Source organism: Euleptes europaea, chromosome 6 (genome assembly GCF_029931775.1).
Source record: "Euleptes europaea isolate rEulEur1 chromosome 6, rEulEur1.hap1, whole genome shotgun sequence".
NCBI lineage: Eukaryota > Metazoa > Chordata > Lepidosauria > Squamata > Sphaerodactylidae > Euleptes > Euleptes europaea.
The window spans coordinates 73,579,161-73,598,084 of NC_079317.1; the positions used below are offsets into that span (position 1 = coordinate 73,579,161).

Genomic DNA, 18,924 nt, shown 5'->3' on the forward strand with positions numbered 1-18,924 from the left:
TAAACAGATTTACAATGCAATCCTAAATAGCTTTTACTCTTCTAAGTCGATTGAACTGTGCTTAGTGTCATACTGCAAGTCACTTGGGAGCACACTGATAAAAACAACCAGGAAATTGCAGGATTTTATCACCTTAGTGTAAAGTTTCCATGTCATCCCTTCATCCCACTGATTTGAAGGAACCTACCTCCAAGGAAGTGTGAATGGGATACTGCCTGAATCATCATATCTCCAAGGATTCTGATTCAATCAGATTGTGGATCTGGTAATACGGCAATATGAAATAGCCCTGATATCAGGTGATTTGGAGACAATAAATTACTTCCTTTTTCTTAAATCCCTACTTTTTATACTCTCTGGTCTGATATTTTAGGAAGTAGAAGTGTTTAAGAGGAAGACCATAAATGACTATGGGAAACTGAGCTTGTTGTACTTTGGAATATTATTTTGGGTAAGACTGGAAAACCCAATCCCTGGAGTGTAGAGTGGCAACTAACAAAACCAGCCATTTCTTCAAGGGTGAAAGTAAAACAGGCAGGAGAGGATAGAGGACAGTGGTTCTTTTTGCATTTATTAAAACATTTCTGTTAATGTCTTAGAGGAACAATCAGTCCAAGCAGACACATTTTTATTGTAACAACACTGTGCTCTGAGTTGGGCATTGCACACTCCTGCGACAACTCCCTTTCATTTGCAAGATCCCATTGACTACCACCGATGAAGGAAACCAAAGAGCCTTTTGGCCATTTAATCGGCAAAGGCTTAAGACAATTGGCTTTCCCATTCATAGGCACTGATCATTGGCTCCTCTGTTCCTGTGTTTCCACCATGAGAAGAAATGTGCTATATACATTCTTTGGGGGCACAGATGATTTTCTTGGGTTGTGTTTGCTTTCTCACCATGGTTAAGGGATCTCTGCGGTGCTCTGTGTAAGAATATGACTGCGTGTGGTCAACTGTGCTGTGCTTGCTTGACTGTTTCAGGAGATGGAGCCTTATTTGCCTCTAACTAGCCAGGCTCTACGGTTCTGCGTCTCGGGAACAACAGTGTTGTTCTGGGTGAGCATTTTTTTTTAATCAACGCTTTAGCATGTATAACAAGTACTAATGGCCTCTTAAGATTGCGTTTTAACATGTATTTAAGCTTTTGCTTTGTAGCTTAGGCAGTGCATGCTGTTTGCTACGAGGGCTTCCAACTAACATTTGCCTGCCTTCATGCAAAGTACACATTGAATCAGATGGCACACAATCCACAGCCCGCTTAGAGCAGATTAATCCCTTTGATTTCAATCAAACTATTTGAAGTTTATGCATCATGATGAATGTACAGATTTAGATGCAAACCTGCCATTTATTAATAATGGGGGGATGTATTTTGTTATGCTCAGACCAAACTGCAGGCTCTAAACGAAATCTCAGCATGTCAGGTCCATTGCCTTAAAATGGTATGTGTGTGTGTGTGTAAAGTGCTGTCAAGTCATAGCCGACTTATGGCGGCCCTTTATGGGGTTTTCAAAACAAGGTACTAACAGAGGTTGTTTGCCAGTGCCTTCTTCTGCACAGCAACCCTGGTATTCCCTGGGGGTCTCCCATCCAAATATTAACCAGGGTTGAGACTGCTTAGCTTCCAAGAGCTGATGAGATCGGGCTATACCATGCTGCCTTCCCTCCCAGGGGGCAATATACCACAAGCAAAACGGAAGCCATTAGCTGTTCAGAACTTCTACACTAGTTTAATCTAGCCAGAATATTTTTACTTGCCCAACAGCCTAGTTACACAATGTGTAGCTGTAACCACTAGTCACTTAACTTGAGACCACTGTCACATTGGAGAAAGTGAGCCGTGGGTTGCATTCCTATGTACCCGCATCAGTTCAGCTACCAAAAGCACTGTGTAGTATGTCCAGTATTTCAAGATAAAAAATTCAGAATGCTGTAGTAAATGAGAAGGAACACAGTGCCTTGCTACTATACAGATTAGCAACTCTTGTATCTGTGGATTTTGTAATCACATACTACTAATTTGCTTTGCATGTGTTTACATGGTGTATGTAGGGCAATCTGTGCATTCAGAATGATCTAATGTTACATCTCTCTTAAGACCATACTATTTCAGACTGAAGGTGGGGATTCACATGTTTAAATGCTTCCCTTTATTTAAAGAAAAGAAAGCTTCTTGCACTTAGAAAACTAGATCATCAGGGTAGAAGGTGTTCCTCTAGCTCTTGTCCTGAAATTCTATTTTCTTATTTTCAGAGGAAACATGGTCATGTGTATAGGGAAGCATTAAAACAAACAATCCCTACTTGAAGTCTTAAGTATAGTTCATGATTATCACAGTGTGTAGATTGGTTCTTAGACTGCTGCACGTTTTGAAGTCTGTTCCTATGAATTACTAGTGGCTGCATGCATTCTTGATAAGGTATCAGTGTCCTTAATCTGTATGGTTTCCCTCAGATCTCCTTGATCATAGCAAGTATGATAGCTGTGATAGTGTACCGCCTTGCAGTTTATGCTGCTTTTGCCAGCTTCATGGAGAACGCACAAACCCCGACTCCTATTCGCCGTTTACTGACACCGCAGCTGGCAACATCAGTCACTGCGTCATGCCTGAATTTTGTCATCATCATGATCTTGAATTTCTTATATGAGAGGATAGCCATCTGGATCACAGATATGGGTAGGTATCTTACATGAGAACAAAACTGACAGATATGTTTCTGCCTTTGTGGTGGGAAGCTGCACTGGCTTTTGGACAGTTTCTGTTTTCCACCTATTTCCATGGGCTAATGTTCCTGAGAACCCTGATCTGGATAAACCAGGATAGCCCAATCTTGTTAGATCTTGAAAACTAAGCAGGGTCAGCTTGGGTTAGTACTTGGATGGGAGACCACCAAGGAAATCCAGGGTTGCTACGCAGAGCAGGCAATGGCAAACCACCTCTGTTGTCTCTTGCCTTGAACCTACCAGGTTGCCATATGTTGGCTGTGACTTGACGGCACTTTCCACCACCAGCATTCTTGGGAAATGGTTCTTTTGGTCTCTCATAACAGCACGTGGTTGGACTCATAAGCAATCCTTGACATCATACCAATTCTGTAATCTTAGGAGTAAGAACACTACAGGCATGATTTCATCAGGCTTACCAAGCTGTGAACTGGTGGCAGTTCACTTCTCCATGATTAAATTACCCCTAGCTTGAAATTCTTAGCATCTTGGAACATTAGAGGCTATCGTCTGTGTCTGTCCTCCCTGGATGTTACGTTGTTTACATGAGTGTTCACTGCATCTGTATTCTCACCATTAATAAAGTTTGCATTGGCTTTAAGATTGGACTATAAAGACTGTCTCTATTGCTGTACTGTTAACAAAAGAGTTACTTTATTTTTAAGACTCTGGGTCCTTTGAGCAAGATGTGGGATAGAAGTTGTGAACAAGTAAACAATTGAATGGATGAATGAATCACTTAGCAGCAGACAAAAAGATAATGAAAGCAATCAGGAATACTTCTAAAATTAGGACTTGCAGAAATGAGAAAAGGATTCATAATTAAAACTGTCAAATATCAAATGAAAATCTGGTAATTTTGTTTTTACTTAATTAGTAAGTGCTAAAAAATAATTGTGTCTGTAGTTTAAACGGGTAATCCTGTGATGCCAAATACTACTGACCAGCAAGAGTTGTTCCCTGATGGTCATGTCCTGCTCCAGCCTTGGACTTGACTCACTGTTCTGTAATTGGTTCCCTCTGCTGGCAAAACCCTAATTTGCTGTCCTTCAGTTTTGAAAGAGGTGTGTGCTTGCTCGATCCCAATAGTTTTGCAATACTGAAGCCAACTTCTGATTTGTCATCTTTGTCTAGACAAACCAGAATTTGCATGCAGTATGTGATGGAAGGAGAATTAAAGCCCTGTTTTATTTTGTTGTCCTTGCAGAAATCCCAAGAACTCACCTTGAGTATGAAAACAGACTGACCATGAAGATGTTCCTATTTCAGTTTGTCAACTACTACTCTTCATGTTTCTATGTGGCTTTCTTCAAAGGAAAATTTGCAGGTTACCCTGGCTCTTACACGTACTTGTTCGGTTCCTGGAGAAATGAGGAGGTATGGACTCAGATCTGAGTGAAAAGGGAGGGAAAATTGCTAACCTCTCCGATTTTTATCAAGACAGTGTGGGAAACTAGCATCACATCCCAACTCTTCCAAGGCCAAGGGGTGACTTCTACGTATACTGAAAGAGAAATATACAATTGCTGACCATTTTAGAAATTAATTACAGAATAGTACAGGGTCTCTTCATTGGCTAGACTACCATCTGCCTTTCCAGTGCATCCCAGTTGCTTTATTCTTTGCAATGAAGAAGCCAGGCACTCTGAGGAGGTCAATAGCTATGGATTGGGCTTTGACTCAACCTTGTCTAATGCATTAAGAGAATTTGTTGTGGTGCCAAAATATCCAGACATGATTGGCTCAGCTGCCTTAATATCACAGGCAAATAAGTTGTCTGGCTGCTATTGGATTGGCTGTTTGGATCCTAAGGTCTCTGACCACCGTCCACTAGAAATAGTCAAGGCAGAAAGCAGTGTCCAGAAAAGGATGGGGTGGAAGAAACATAAGCCTAGGAAAGCAGGAGCCAGAAATTTGAGAAGGCAGCATCCCAAGGTGGAGTTAGGGAAATGTGTGTGGGGTCAGTGTGGCTCAGTGGTAGAGAATCTGCTTGGCATGCAGAAGGTCCCAGGTTCAATCCCCAACATCTCCAGTTAAAGGGACTAGGCAGGTAGGTGATGTGAAAGACTTCCACCTGAGACCCTGGAGAGCTTCTGCCTGTCTGAATAGACAATACTGACTTTGATGGACCAAGGGTCTGATTCATTATAAGGCAGCTTCATGAGTTCAGTGGGAGTATCCAGAGGAATAAGGGGAAGAGAAGGAAGCCAGGAGAAAGAAACTTGAGAGGAAAAAGAAAATTGGCAAAAAGAAGGGGTAGGGAAGAGAATTGCACATGGCCAGGAGGCAGAAATTGGCAGATTTTTCCAGACCCAATTTGTATTGCTGTTGTTTCTTTCATCAGTGTGATCCAGCAGGATGCTTAATAGAACTGACCACACAACTTACCATTATCATGGCTGGCAAACAGATCTGGGGGAATGTCCAGGAAGCTGTCTTACCGTAAGTGGTGCTGAGACTATTACACAAAATATCCAAAATTAATTTGAGCACTATCATCTCCTTCACTAAGCTCAGAACAATAATAGAGTTGTGTTCACCACATGTAGACAAGTTATCTCATTTATGGGCCAGATTTTTTCCCTTTCCTAATAGTCTTCACTCCCAGTAAATTGCAATGACAGCCTGCTTATCTGCATGTAGGATATTGAGTATTTCAAAAATGAATCTGCTTGATAAACCATCGGAATATAAATTAATTATAGAAAGTAGGTATGATATTGGTTCTAACAGTGTCCATATTATCGGAATAAAAAGAAATATTACGGTTGTAAAAGGCTTTGATTGTAAGATCTAGAACAGGATTAATAGTTCATATTTCTTGACCTTCAGATTTAGGCATGGCAGATTCCTTGGAAAATGACAGTATGCCTAAGTACTAGATTCAATTTTTAGGCAAATTCAATATCCCATTCCAGCTCCTGTTTGCATGGAGTGCTTTGGAGTGTCACATCACATGATACATGTTTATGTCCTCTAATATTCTGTTCCCTGTCCCTGCTCACTGTTTCCCCCCCCCCCCAGCTGGATCTGGAATTGGTGGGGCCGTCGGAGAGCCAGGAGCAGCCCAGAGAATTTGTACAGTCGATGGGAACAGGACCATGATCTGCAGACCTTTGGAGCTTTGGGCCTGTTCTATGAATACCTGGAAATGGGTAAGCACAATGCATGGAAATATTGTTTCTTGTGTACTGATACCGATGTATTTCCTTATTTTCCATTTTTCATCAGTGAGCAGTAGGGAGTTTATATGCACCCATCCTTGAGCTCACGGATGCCCATAGCCACATGCAGGAACAGTTGTGTGAACTAGATAGTAGAACTACTCTAGGAAGTTTGTGTGCAATTGAAGTGACCTGTCAGTGCAGCAGCGTTTATGGATGCCCTGTGATGTGGCACATGGGGAAAGCACTGAGATTTGCACTCAAAATAGTTGCCAGACGATCAACATTTCGATATGTTGTGTGATGGAATAGGAAATAAGATGCATTTCAACAGCCATTCAGCACAAAATCAGTCTTTGTACCTTGCACACAGCTGGACATAGCAAAAATTGCAGATCTTCCCACCATGATGCACAATGAAAGGCATAGCTTTCTCTGGTGTTGCAATGTGCAGAAATAGTACACTTAAGCAGAAAATTTAAAGCAACAGCTGTTTGTGTTGTGATTACACAGAACAGCCAACAGAGGGCACATGGTAGCTAGCAAGTATTTCTAAAGTAATCAGAACTTAAGGTATATCAGAATCAATGAAAAGCACAACAGTGTTACAAGAGTTTTATAAATTTTCATGATAGCGTTACCTTCCGTTACGATGCAGACCATAAATAAATGCTAGCACTGTTTAATTGGCTGCAGTATGTATTTCAAGTTAATATTCACTGTGGTAGTAAGTAAAAAATGTGTAGCTATCTTTCCACCCTTACCTAGATAGCCCAGGCTAGACTAATCTTGTCAGATCTTGGAAGCTCAGCAGGGTTGCTGTTTGGATGGGAGACCACCAAGGAATACCAGGGTCACTATGGAGAGGAAAGCAATATGAGAGCCAGTGTGGTGTAGTGGTTAAGAGTGGTGGACTTTAATCTGGAGAACCCGGTTTGATTCCCCACTCCTTCACATGAGCTGTGGTGCACTGGGTTGGTTTCCCCACGCCTACACGTGAAGCCAGCTGGATGACCTTGGGCTAGTCACAGTTCTCTTAGAGCTCTCTTAGCCTCACTTTCCTTACAAAGTGTCTGTTGTGGGGAGAGGAAGGGAAGGAGATTGTAAGCCGGTTTGATTCTCCTTAAAAGATAGAGAAAATCGGAATAAAAAAACCAACTCTTCTTCTTCTTCAGTGGCAAACCAGCTCTGAACATCTCTTGCCTTGAAAACCCTAAGGAGTCACCATCAGTTGGATGCAACTTGATAGCACCTTATATGCATGTACACAGACTGAGATATCTTTCCATTTATTTTAATGAATTGTAGAGTAAAAAAAACCAACCTAAAACCATGTGTTCATTTGTAATGGTACCATATTATTGAATATACATCCAAGAAAAGTAAAGGCTAAAGGTCAAAGATTACAACCAAAAAATAAAGTACTGTACTGTATTTTCTGTTTATTAATCCTATCTGATTATGGAGGCTCTAGACCGTTTTCGGAGGAGGAAAGGCAGCATGGTACAGCCCGATCTCATCAGATCTCGGAAGCTAAGCAGGGTCAGCCCTGGTTAGTATTTGGGTGGGAAACCACCAAGGAATACCAGAGTTGCTGTGCAGAGGAAACCTGTGCAAACCACCTCTGTTAGTCTCTTGCCATGAAAACCCCAAAAGGGGGAGCCATAAGTCGGCTGCGACTTGACGACCCTTTACACACACAGAGAGACAGTTTTCAGTCTCTCATTGCTTGCTAACCATCTATATATATATATCCCCTGCCTTCTCCCATTTCTCCCCATTTTCTTCATGGAGCTCCTGTCTCTCCCACATTCATATTCCCTGTAGCAGTCACATCGAGGCAGTGGCTTGCGAGACAACAAAGTCTCTATTAATGCTTTTAATAGCTGGAGTCACCCAGGCTCTTGGTTGTAGGAGGCCTTCCTCTTTGCACAGAGCCTTTTCTAGGGCATGAGATTCAGAATGGGATTTGCAGCACACACAGATCTGTTCATCTTGCAGTTTACTCTGTACTTTTTCTCTTTCCTATGAATAGCTTTCTCTGATGTATAAACTTTTTTTCAGGAATACTTATATACTTGGGTTCCATTCTATGAACTGCTCATGGAGATAGCCTCCCATGATGCCAAGATAATGTGTGTGTGTGTGGGGGGGGGGGGGTCAAAGAATCACTGTGGACTCATGTGGCATGGTGGGCTGCCATGCAGAATGGGAATCGAGTGAAATCCCCCTCCTACCTATTGCACTAAGGAGCTTCATCCAACAGAGGGAGGGGACTATTTCACCCAGTTCTCCTCACTCCAACCTTCCTTTGCCGCATTTTTGTCCATGATGTTCTGCTTCTATATTCAGTGGTTACAGGGAGCTACTGAGAGAAGAGGGGAGGCAGGTAAGATCTGCCTCCAAACAGATATGGTTTGTGTTTCTTTAGAAAATTTAAGTGCCTCTCAGAGACCTGCTCATACGATCCAGCCTAATGTTTTCATTCCCACTATTGATTCTTCCCAAAACTGCTAAATTTATTCTGAATGTTCTGATATATTCATTACCATGATCAATTCAAATGAAATTTCTCTTAAGTTTCATTCAATTATACACCTTTATCTCTCTCTCACACTCACTCTCTCTTTTGTGTCTAGTTATTCAGTTTGGATTCATTACTCTGTTTGTGGCCTCTTTTCCGTTGGCCCCGCTACTTGCTCTGATGAACAATATCTTGGAGATTCGAGTTGATTCCTGGAAGCTTACAACACAGTTTAGAAGGCCGGTGGCAGCCAAAGCCCACAGCATAGGCATTTGGCAAGAAATTCTAAATGGAATGGCCATCTTGTCAGTTGTCACAAATGTAAGTAGCAAAAACAATGTTATTCTCAAAGCATATTTAGAAGACAGTTATGGTAGATCTATACTATAAGCACAAACTGTTTTAACATTTCTAGGTTTCTCCAGAAAACCATGGTATTTGTTGTTCTGTAAAGTGGCTATTCTCAGCATTTTAACAAAATGAGATTTTTTCAGGTAAATAAAGATTAGTTTATATTGCAGGGCTCTTATGTCCTGCTAAACAAAACAATGCAGTTGCTTTAACTGCTTTAGTTAGATGATGATGAAGAAGAGTTGGTTTTTATATGCCGACTTTCTCTACCACTTAAGGAAGAATCAAACCAGCTTACAATCACCTTCCCTTCCCCTCCCCACAACAGGCACCCTGTGAGGTAGGTGGGGCTGAGAGTGTGACTAGCCCAAGGTCACCCAGCTGGCTTCATGTGTAGGAGTGGGGAAACAAATCAAATTCATCAGATTAGCCTCCGCCGCTCATGTGGAGGAGTGGGGAATCAAACCTAGTTCTCCAGATCAGAGTCCACCACTCTAAAACCATCACTCTTAACCACCACACCACACCAGTGACTGCCTCAGTTCTTTCCAAATAGAACTGATCTATTGATGAGCCATTTGTATATCAAGGTTAGAAGCTGGGTTGCTGGTCTGTTTGGTAGCCTGGTGTTTGGCAAGCCTTGGATTTTGGGGGCATGTGTAAAGCATGATCTGCTTTGTTCACTGTTACTTAAATAACTCAGTTTTTTATATCAGCCTGTAGGTAATCAGGAAGTGTTCATTTGATCAGAATCATTAACACAGTTGCTTACTTCTTCTCCACAATCTTTATTTTCATGTGCCTTTCTGCTAATGTGCCTTTCTTCAGTGCAAGGAGCTTTCCCTTGAAACAAGAGGATCATCCGCGGGTAGAACATCTTTTTGAATCAGGTGGTGGCTTCTTGCACTGGAGGAAAGTAGCATCACTACAAGAACAGATCTCTGGGATCCAAATTCATCTTGGGATATGTACTGGAAGCCCTGATGGGACCTAATTGCTTTTTGGAACCTACTGTTAATATTATCATGGTAATTTTGCTAGGAATACGTAGACCAGACTTGTAAATAATCCCTTTTCTAATCACCCATGGCAAGTAAGAACTTCTGCCTAGTAACCAAGCAGTGAAGCATTTCAAAACTCATTTTTGTTTGTTTTATTGGAGGTAATTAATAGCTAACATAGTGTATATGGACAGCCAGGGTAGTTATATATGTGTGTATGCGTGTGGATGGATGGATAGATATCCAGTAATTTATAGATAGATAGATAGATAGATAGATAGATAGATAGATAGATAGATAGATAGATAGATAGATAGATAGATAGATAGATAGATAGATAGCCAATAATTTTTTGAACTTATTTGCAAAGCTAATGTAAACGTCAAAAATGCTGTATGCCCAGTTTCAAAGCACATTTCCTTTTGTTAACCATTGGTAAATGGAGACTTCATTCAAAGCAAATCTTAAATAAGGGCTGATGAAACTTACATAGTGTATTTTCTTTCTTGCAGGCATTCATTGTAGCCTTCACATCTGATATGATCCCTCGGTTAGTTTACTATTACGCCTATTATACAGATCCTAAATCACCCATGTCTGGATACATTAACAGCAGTCTCTCAGTATTCCAAACGTCAGATTTTTCTGATGAAAACAAACCTGAACATTCTAAAGAAGACTATGAAACCTGCAGGTTAGTAGTACTTAATCCCATGTATATTTTTAGACATAGGTTTCCTTAATGTATCAGTCTAATCCCCTTTTAAGGCGGAGACAGCTTTAAAGGAAGATTAGACAGCTTTATGCAGGATGGGTCTAGCAGTGGCTACTAGCCATGGTGACTAAAGGGAACCTCCACATTCAGAGGCACATTCAGAGTTGCCAGGAGGCAACATTGGAGCAGGGCCTTGGCGTATGCTCTATTGTTCTACCTCCAGAGGAACTGGTGGCCATTTGTGAGTCAGGACACTAAATGTACCACTGGTTTGATCCAACATGGCTCTTCTTAAGTTCTTAATAAAAAACAAATCACATTCCGTAGCATACATTACATTATTCCTAAAACTCAAATCTTCACTTACACCATACTGTCTTCTTATAAGGGGAAACACAGAACTTTTTAGTCATCAGAAAAGGACACATATTTTATTGTGCAGTTAAAGGAAATGTGATTTGATTTTATCTTGCAGAACATTGTAAATGAGGAAATCAACATGGTAGTAGAAGAACAAAACAGTAGTCCATGTGTTGGAAGTAAGGGAATATAGTATTTAGGTTATTTTGCCTTATGTTTACTTCCACAATTAAAGCAGTGGGGCTAAAACTAGATTTAAAGCTGAACTGTTGTCAAAAAACAAAAACAAAAACTGATTTAAAGTCCCTTGCTTTTTCTGGGAATGTGTAAAACAATAAACATTTGGCACATCACCTTGTGCATTTCTCAACCACTGCTTCATTCAGCGGGTAATATGGGGCAGGGAAAATATAAAGTGAGGAAATTGTACCAGTTGTTTACTTAGCTTCACATTACCTGGAAAGGACTATCACATCTAATAATTCTGAAGTGTGCCCCTTGCCTGCAGATTCTTAAATCTGCAAATAGGGGACACTCTTACCCTAATAGGTTTTTCTACAGACTTGGAAACCCCTAGGTCTGAAGAAAAATCTGAATTTTTTTTAAAAAAAAAACAGGGTTTAAATACTCCTCATTTCAAAATGGAGGTGGTCACTGCTGAGAGCCGGGGTTGGCCACCAGGCAGTGGGAGATTCTGGGAGTGGCTCCCAGGCTCTGCCGCCACCACGGACGCCTCGGGCCACTCCAGGGATGGCCAGGCCCGGCTTTCTGTGGCGGCAGCCATACCCTCCACAGAATGCTGGGCCTGGTTGGGGGATTCCTCCCTCCCTGTGAGGGGGAGACAGGATTCCTCTCCCCCCCCCCATGAGGAGGAGATGGGATTCCTTCCCCTGCGAGAGGGAGATGGCATTCCTCCCTCCTGTTAGGGGAAGATGGCATCCCCCCACCCGAGATGGTGAGATGTCTTTCCTCACCACAAGTTTCACAGGCCCCAACTTGTCCCATCCTGATTCCATTCTAAGAAGAAATGCACACTATCACTTTTTGGGTGAAAACGCATGGTCGCTTTAGCCTCCTTTATTCCCTCTTTCAGCCAGGATTCAGCCAGGATCGAAAGTACGTTCGGTGAAACCGCATTCATTCGATCCTGGCTGAATCCTGGCTGAAACAGGGAATAAAGGAGGCTAAAGCGACCATGCGTTTTCACCCTTAATGTCTCATGGTGAGTTTTTGCCATGATCTTACAATGAAAATCCACGAGCAACCTGGTTTAAGGGTGAGATTCAGTTATCTCCACTGCAACCCGTTAAACCTATTTCTGAGACAACTGCCTATATGCATGTGGTAGAAAGGAGAGATTGATATCATATGCTTCTGTGATACATGTTGCATAGGCAGTTCCAGCAGTGGCTCATGTGACTGTTCTCTGGTGGCAATCAGCTTCTACCTCTGAGTGCCTCTGGGGGAGTAGATCCAAAGCCCTCACTAGAGGGTGTCACAGCAGAGTTACAGAGCTGCTCCTCCGGCACCATGCAGGCATGCGTCTACTGTCGATAGCAGCACCCAGCTTGGGGTCACCTCAGTAACCAACAGAGGTCACTGTTACCCACTGAGCAGCCAAAGACCTTCAAAGTGCAGAAGTAGCAGGTCCCCTTGTCTTTGCTGCAGTTCCCTCACAACGTCTTCTGGATGGGCATTAGATTCCTTTCTCTGACAGCTTTATTTCTGGCTCCGCTTTATGCCAGGTGAAACTGTCACAAAAATTCATGCTAGGTTCTTGTACGTTATCCGGGCTGTGTGACCGTGATCTTGGTATTTTCTTTCCTGACGTTTCGCCAGCAGCTGTGGCAGGCATCTTCAGAGGAGTAACACTGAAGGACAGTGTCTCTCATGTCTCCTCGTCATGTTCAAAGGGGATGTCGCCACAGACAATGTCCTTCAGTGTTACTCCTCTGAAGATGCCTGCCACAGCTGCTGGCGAAACGTCAGGAAAGAAAATACCAAGACCACGGTCACACAGCTTGGATAACCTACAAGAACCAATGAACTCTGACCGTGAAAGCCTTCGACAATATCCATGCTAGGCTTGCTCCTGTGCCTTCCAGGGCTTTGGTTTTGTACCCTTTAAGCTTTAGCGCCGCGTTGTTTGAGGAGATTCCCTGCCTGCTGCCATGTGTTCTGTTTCCATTCCCTGATTTATTCCAGACCACAATCCATCATGCCATGCAACCTTATCCAAACATAACCTAATGACAGCAGTAAGCTGTGTGTACCTCGCTCTGCCAGCATGTCACCCGCAATCTGTTTCTGCTATGAATGAACAAACAAGAAACACAAACTGGCTAGAATAGTCTTGTTCTGTAAAAAGTAAAATGAATCAAAACATTAAGATAAAGATCAAAAGGCTTCTTAAATGACAGCTGTATTTAAATGTAAATGCCACAGAGCATACAATCTGTCTGTGTCTGAACACAGCTCTTCACCTTTATGTGTTTGTATCTAACAGGTACAGGGACTATCGATATCCACCGGAGCATGAGAGGAAGTATACGCACACCATGCAGTTCTGGCACATTCTGGCAGCCAAAATGGCTTTTATAATTATTATGGAGGTAAGTCCTCTTTGCTGCACTGCATACAAAAATACAGAATTAGGTTTTTTTAATGCATATACAGATTGTAAAAGAAGAAGAGTTAGTTTTTTATATAGTTTTATCTGCCACTTAAGGGAGAATAAAACCAGCTTACAATCGCCTTCCCTTCCCCTCCCTACAACAGACACCCTGTGAGGTAGGTGGGGCTGAGAGAGTGTGACATGCCCAAGGTCTCCCAGCTGGCTTTGTGTGTAGGAGTGGGGAAACAAATACAGTTCACCAGATTAGCCTCCGCTGCTCATGTGGAGGAGTGGGGAATCAAACCCGATTTTCCAGATCAGAGCCCACCACTCCACTTACAGTGTGGTGGAGTGGTTAAGAGCGGTGGTTTGGAGCAGTGGACTCTAATCTGGAGAACCAGGTCTGATTCCCCACTCCTCCACATGAGCAACGGACTCTAATCTGGTGAACCGGGTTGGTTTCCCCACTCCTACACATGAAGCCTGCTGGGTGACCTTGGGCTAGTCACAGTTCCTTAGAGCTCTCTCAGCCCCACCTACCTCACAGGGTGTCTGTTGTGGGGAAGGGAAGGTGATTGTAAGCCGTTTTGATTCTTCCTTAAGTGGCAGAGAAAGTCACCATATAAAAACCAACTCTTTTCCTCCTCCTCCTCCTCCATTTTACCTGACATAAGCTAGTCCATGGAGTTCATTTCAGGAACCCCCAATAACAAAAACAACAGACATAAAACAGCCACTGGAAAAGCTCAAGCTCAGATTATTGCAGAACATGCCTCAGACAACAGGGGAACTGACAATAGACCTTGCTGGGAAGAGCAAAGGTGTCATGTGTCCGATTCAGCCTACTGTGCGAAGTAGCCCTAAGATTTGCTGTACTGAACAATGAAGCTGTTAAAAAGTTTCGTGAATTTCTGTACCACCAGTCTTATGAAACAGCAATGACAGTGTATCATGATTTCACCCCAGCATTGCAGAGATGTTTAACCTAGATTACCAATGCTTATGACAGGGAAGAGGGAAGCTAGTAGCTAGTAACTTTGAATCCATAACTCTACGTATGCTTTATGTTGCCTCCTACACCACAGCATGTTGTCTTCATTGTCAAGTTCTTCATCGCCTGGATGATCCCTGATGTCCCATCGGAGGTGAAAGCCAAAATAAAGCGCGAGAAGTACTTAACCCAAAAAATCCTACATGAGTATGAACTCAATAAGCTCAGGCAGAAACTGTGCGAAGGCAGAACCTATGCCAACATGGAAAAGGAAGTCATTGCCAGCGAAGGGAGAGTGGAGTTAGCAGAAGTCATGTAATGTGGGGACACGCTGTGTGCCTTATGAATTCTAGCCTGTGAAATTTGGTTGCTCGTGATCTGTAAACTGCTTGGTAGGCCATGAGAGCTGTTCAGGATTTTTACTGCTTTACACTTCGGTCCTAAAAGTCTTACTAAAGCAGATCAGGAGAGAGAAAAAATGTGGATCAGCTGTCAAGGAGCCTAGCTTGTTGAGTTCCACAGCCACCCTGCTGTATCAGCTTGGAAACAAAGTTCGGCTCATGGTATTGCAATGCCTCTTCTACTGCCGTACCCTTCTGAGACATTATGGAACTAGGGTCGTCTAAGTGTTTGTATAATGAATCGCCTGAAAAGTTCCATGTTCTCAGCTGTGACTCAAAGCTATGGATTCCAAAGTATGATAATAGTTTCCTTAAAAAGTATCAGTTAGTTGCCAGGAAGGGCATAAATTTCTGTCCTCAGTCCTCACCCAGCCTAGATTTTATTAGTATGTATGTGTACATGTTGATAAGACTATGAGGTTGAGATTATGTGGGACGTGCACTCCTCCACTTGAAGCACTGCCAACCGATGGTGTAGGAGCCAAAAGGGAGATGCCTTTATTGTTGTAATAGAATTTTGTATCTTCTTATTATGTTCCCTTTGGACTTAATAGTATGCCACAGACTTGTGACGCTTGTATCCTTTTTTTTGTCTGCTTGTTTCCAGACTTGGGAATATTGGCAGCTCAGATGCCAATTGTCATACTTAACCTTGGAAAGGTTCAAACTGCTTAGTCTAGCTAGTATGGAAAGGTTTGAGGAACCTTGCCTCTACCAACACACAAACAAAAACTAACAACTCACATCTGTTTGAAGAAAATTAGATCCTTACTCAGTATTAAAGAAATACTAATCCGTATTTCTCTGCTTGCTAGCACTGGCTGTTAGAGAGCATGAGGGTTTTTAAAAAAATGATTTGGTTTAGATAATGGATATGAGCATTAGATACATGGAACATTACTTGGAAAATCTTACGCATATCATATGTGCATTTGTGACACACAAATGCAAGTCTTTAAAGGGGTTTTATACGTTATTTAAAAAGTTTCAATAGCCTGAACTATACATAAATTATAATGCAAAATTGATCATTGTGTGACGTAACAAAAATCCAGACCTACAATTTATTTTTCTGCCTAATAATGTTCATCTAGTAAACATTTTCCAAAGTAAATGTTCATTAAGGAATGCATAATTTGGAAAAAATATTGATTTTTTAAAAATATGCTCTTGTGTAATTGAGTATCAAGGAGAGGAGGAAGAAAAGAACTATCTTAAAATTAATATGTCATTATATCAGGAATATAATGGGCAAAGGCCTAAACCATTGAGGTTTGCCATTGACCTCAGTACTGTTGGGTAAAGGCTAGAGTCCATATTCCAGAAATTTTGTTAAAATAGTTTTGAATTCTGAAAATGTATAAGGTCTATAAACCTATGTTGCGAATCTGCCTTAATGTTAAATTTGTTTATGTTTGTACATGAAAGTATCGTTCAGGTCTGAATGTGTGTTCTTGATAATTAATGCAAGGTTATGTATCTTGATATAGCCAGAACTCTAGTGCTGAAAAGTACTGATTTTTAAATGTTGCCTAGAAGAAAAATTTCCTGTATTTGTCTTGAGGCAATCATGCACATTTATGAAGTCTAGTCTGCATAGACTATGCATGCAACACTATTTATAAGCCATTTACTTGCAGTATCATTGTTATGTTATATAATTTTTAATAATTACAAGCATTGTTGAGTTTTTGCTACATTTCTTACAGCCAGATCTACCCTACACTGCTTAGTGCCTTGTTTATATGCACTTGAGAAAAGAAAGATGTGAAAATGCTAATAGTGTAACATATGTAGCCTAATGTATCCTACAAGTGAATCTGACAGCATCAGTTTTCACATTCAGTCCTGAGCAGCGCTCAGGAACAAACATTGCAGACGTCCAGGTTGTTCAGTTCTATGCAAGTCAGTTGACTGCTGACTTGGAGAAGTGTTCCAAACAAAGCGTGTTGGACATAATAATACATAATGATGAAATCAATTGCACCTTGAAAGCTATGTTCAGCAGTTAAGTATCAGAAATCCCAGGCTATGTAATGCACGTGGGCTAAATATAAACAGTACAGTTTTCTATGCATTTCAATTTTTTAAAAAATAGTGTCAGAAAATGTCATAGTCAACCATTTTCTGAAAAGAGCAGTGCACATATTATTAGCGGAGAAGCAGTCAAGATTCTACATCCATGAGCAAAATGTCTGCCTCCAAAGCAAAAGTTTATGCTTATCATCACAACCATGAAGGTTCCAGCAGGGAGGCTGAAAGTGTATCACCAGGCACGAGAGATTGCTTATGTTGCATAACAATATTCCATAATATAAAGCCAATTAATGGAGCCAAACAAGATGACATTTGTCATTTCTGTTGTTGAAATTGCAATTTCCCTCCTCAAAGCCATTATAATTCGGCAAGAGAGAGAAAATACAGTAATATATGGGTGTAATATATTGAAGCTAATAGCAACTGCAGAGGGCAATTTAATTTGAAGAAATGGCTTGGGTAGCACATACACACGTTTTTCATTTCCCCAATCAAATCAGCCATCTCACACCACTACTTTGAAATAGAAAGGAAAACCACAGAAGATCAGATCAAGTCACTTTTAGATGGGACCATAGTTTTCCATGTGTTTGAGTAAAGGTTCTCTGTGCAGGAAAAATGGTAAGTCATTAGAAGGGCCGTGAAATCTATTCAGCTCTCCTTCATAGCAATCGTTACAGAGTGATGAACGAACAGGTCCTTTGAGTGTGGAGATGGATATGGCACATTCCACAATCTGTATCTTGCAGTACTGGTAGGATGGGCAGCTGGTTAACATTGTCTCAACATCTGTTCTTTCCTTCATTGTGTGGTGCATAATATGGATTCATCCATATTGCATGCATGCATGCCTACTGCATGGCATTTAGGGAGCAGACCAACAGAGAGGTATCTTGCCTGTAGCATACCAGGGATTAACCGTGCTATTCTAATGTCTATTCAGAATCCTAATGGAGTCTAGTCAGTTGGACTTACTTCCAGGAAAGTATATACTTAGGATTGCACTGTAAATTCAGCATCCTTCTCATATTTTGAATAAATTGTGCGGATTTCCGTTATCATTTGACCTTCATTTCACTTTTTATGATGAGCTCGGTTTTCTAGAACGTGCGCATGCACATCTAAGATAAATGTATAATGTCATATAGAGCCAGTGTGGTGTAGTGGTTAAGAGCGGTGGTTTGGAGCGGTGGACTCTGATCTGAAGAACCGGGTTTGATTCCCCACTCATCCACATGAGCAGCGGACGCTAATCTGGTGAACTGGATTTATTTCCCCACTCCTACATGTAAAGCCAGCTGGGTGACCTTGGGCTAGTCACACATTCTCAGCCCCAACTACCTCACAGGGTGTCTGTTGTGGGAAGGGGAAGGAGATAGTAAACTGGTTTGATTTTTCCTTAAGTGGCAGAGAAAGTCGGCATATAAAAGCCAACTCTTCTTGTTCAATATGCCAAAGATGTGTTGCAATCATCAAAAATTTGAACATATGGGAAAGACATATTATGTTGAGCATCATACGCTCTGCTGCTTTACAAGTGGTCTTATGAATTAAATGGCAAAATGTGCAGTATTTATATTCTGTTCATATTTAAATTATTTTGTAATACTTCTCTGTAGAATCTATAGCATTTGAAAAAAAGAGAAGAGTGCAAATAAAGGCTGATGGCATCATAGTTCCATGTGATATATTTCATCGTTCTATTTGACAAGAACACTCTCTGTGCTTCCAGCTCAAGCACGTCACCATATGTGTGTTACATTTTCTACTTTGCTGTTCTTTAAAAAGATCTCAATTGTGCGACCCACTTAAAATATATATACACACACAGAGAGAGAGAGTAAAAGAATTCACCAAAAATGCTCTCTTTACAAGTTCACTTGAAATTTCAGTTGCACAAGATCCGTGCCTGGCAGCATTATGTTCTCTGGCATGTTCCTAAAGTTCCACTCACTAAAAACAGAGGAATGAAGGGGAAATGTTTAAGGAACATGTATCTGTAGGCTGGGCGCTGCTGTTTAGAGTGACCATAGGTTTGT

General features: G+C 41.4%; 1 protein-coding gene across 1 annotated transcript in view; it reads left to right on the top strand.

Annotated features, from left to right (window-relative positions):
* Positions 1-14,811, top strand: part of ANO5 (anoctamin 5) — a 73,967-nt gene extending 59,156 nt beyond the window's left edge. Inside the window, exons 15-23 of the mRNA XM_056851928.1 lie at positions 985-1,059; positions 2,458-2,680; positions 3,935-4,104; positions 5,072-5,169; positions 5,752-5,882; positions 8,531-8,736; positions 10,280-10,461; positions 13,349-13,454; positions 14,542-14,811. Of these exons, the coding sequence (XP_056707906.1) occupies positions 985-1,059; positions 2,458-2,680; positions 3,935-4,104; positions 5,072-5,169; positions 5,752-5,882; positions 8,531-8,736; positions 10,280-10,461; positions 13,349-13,454; positions 14,542-14,766 (1,416 nt within the window). The 3' untranslated portion in view covers positions 14,767-14,811. The remainder of the gene's footprint in view (positions 1-984; positions 1,060-2,457; positions 2,681-3,934; positions 4,105-5,071; positions 5,170-5,751; positions 5,883-8,530; positions 8,737-10,279; positions 10,462-13,348; positions 13,455-14,541) is intronic.
* Positions 14,812-18,924: the final 4,113 nt, after the last annotated feature.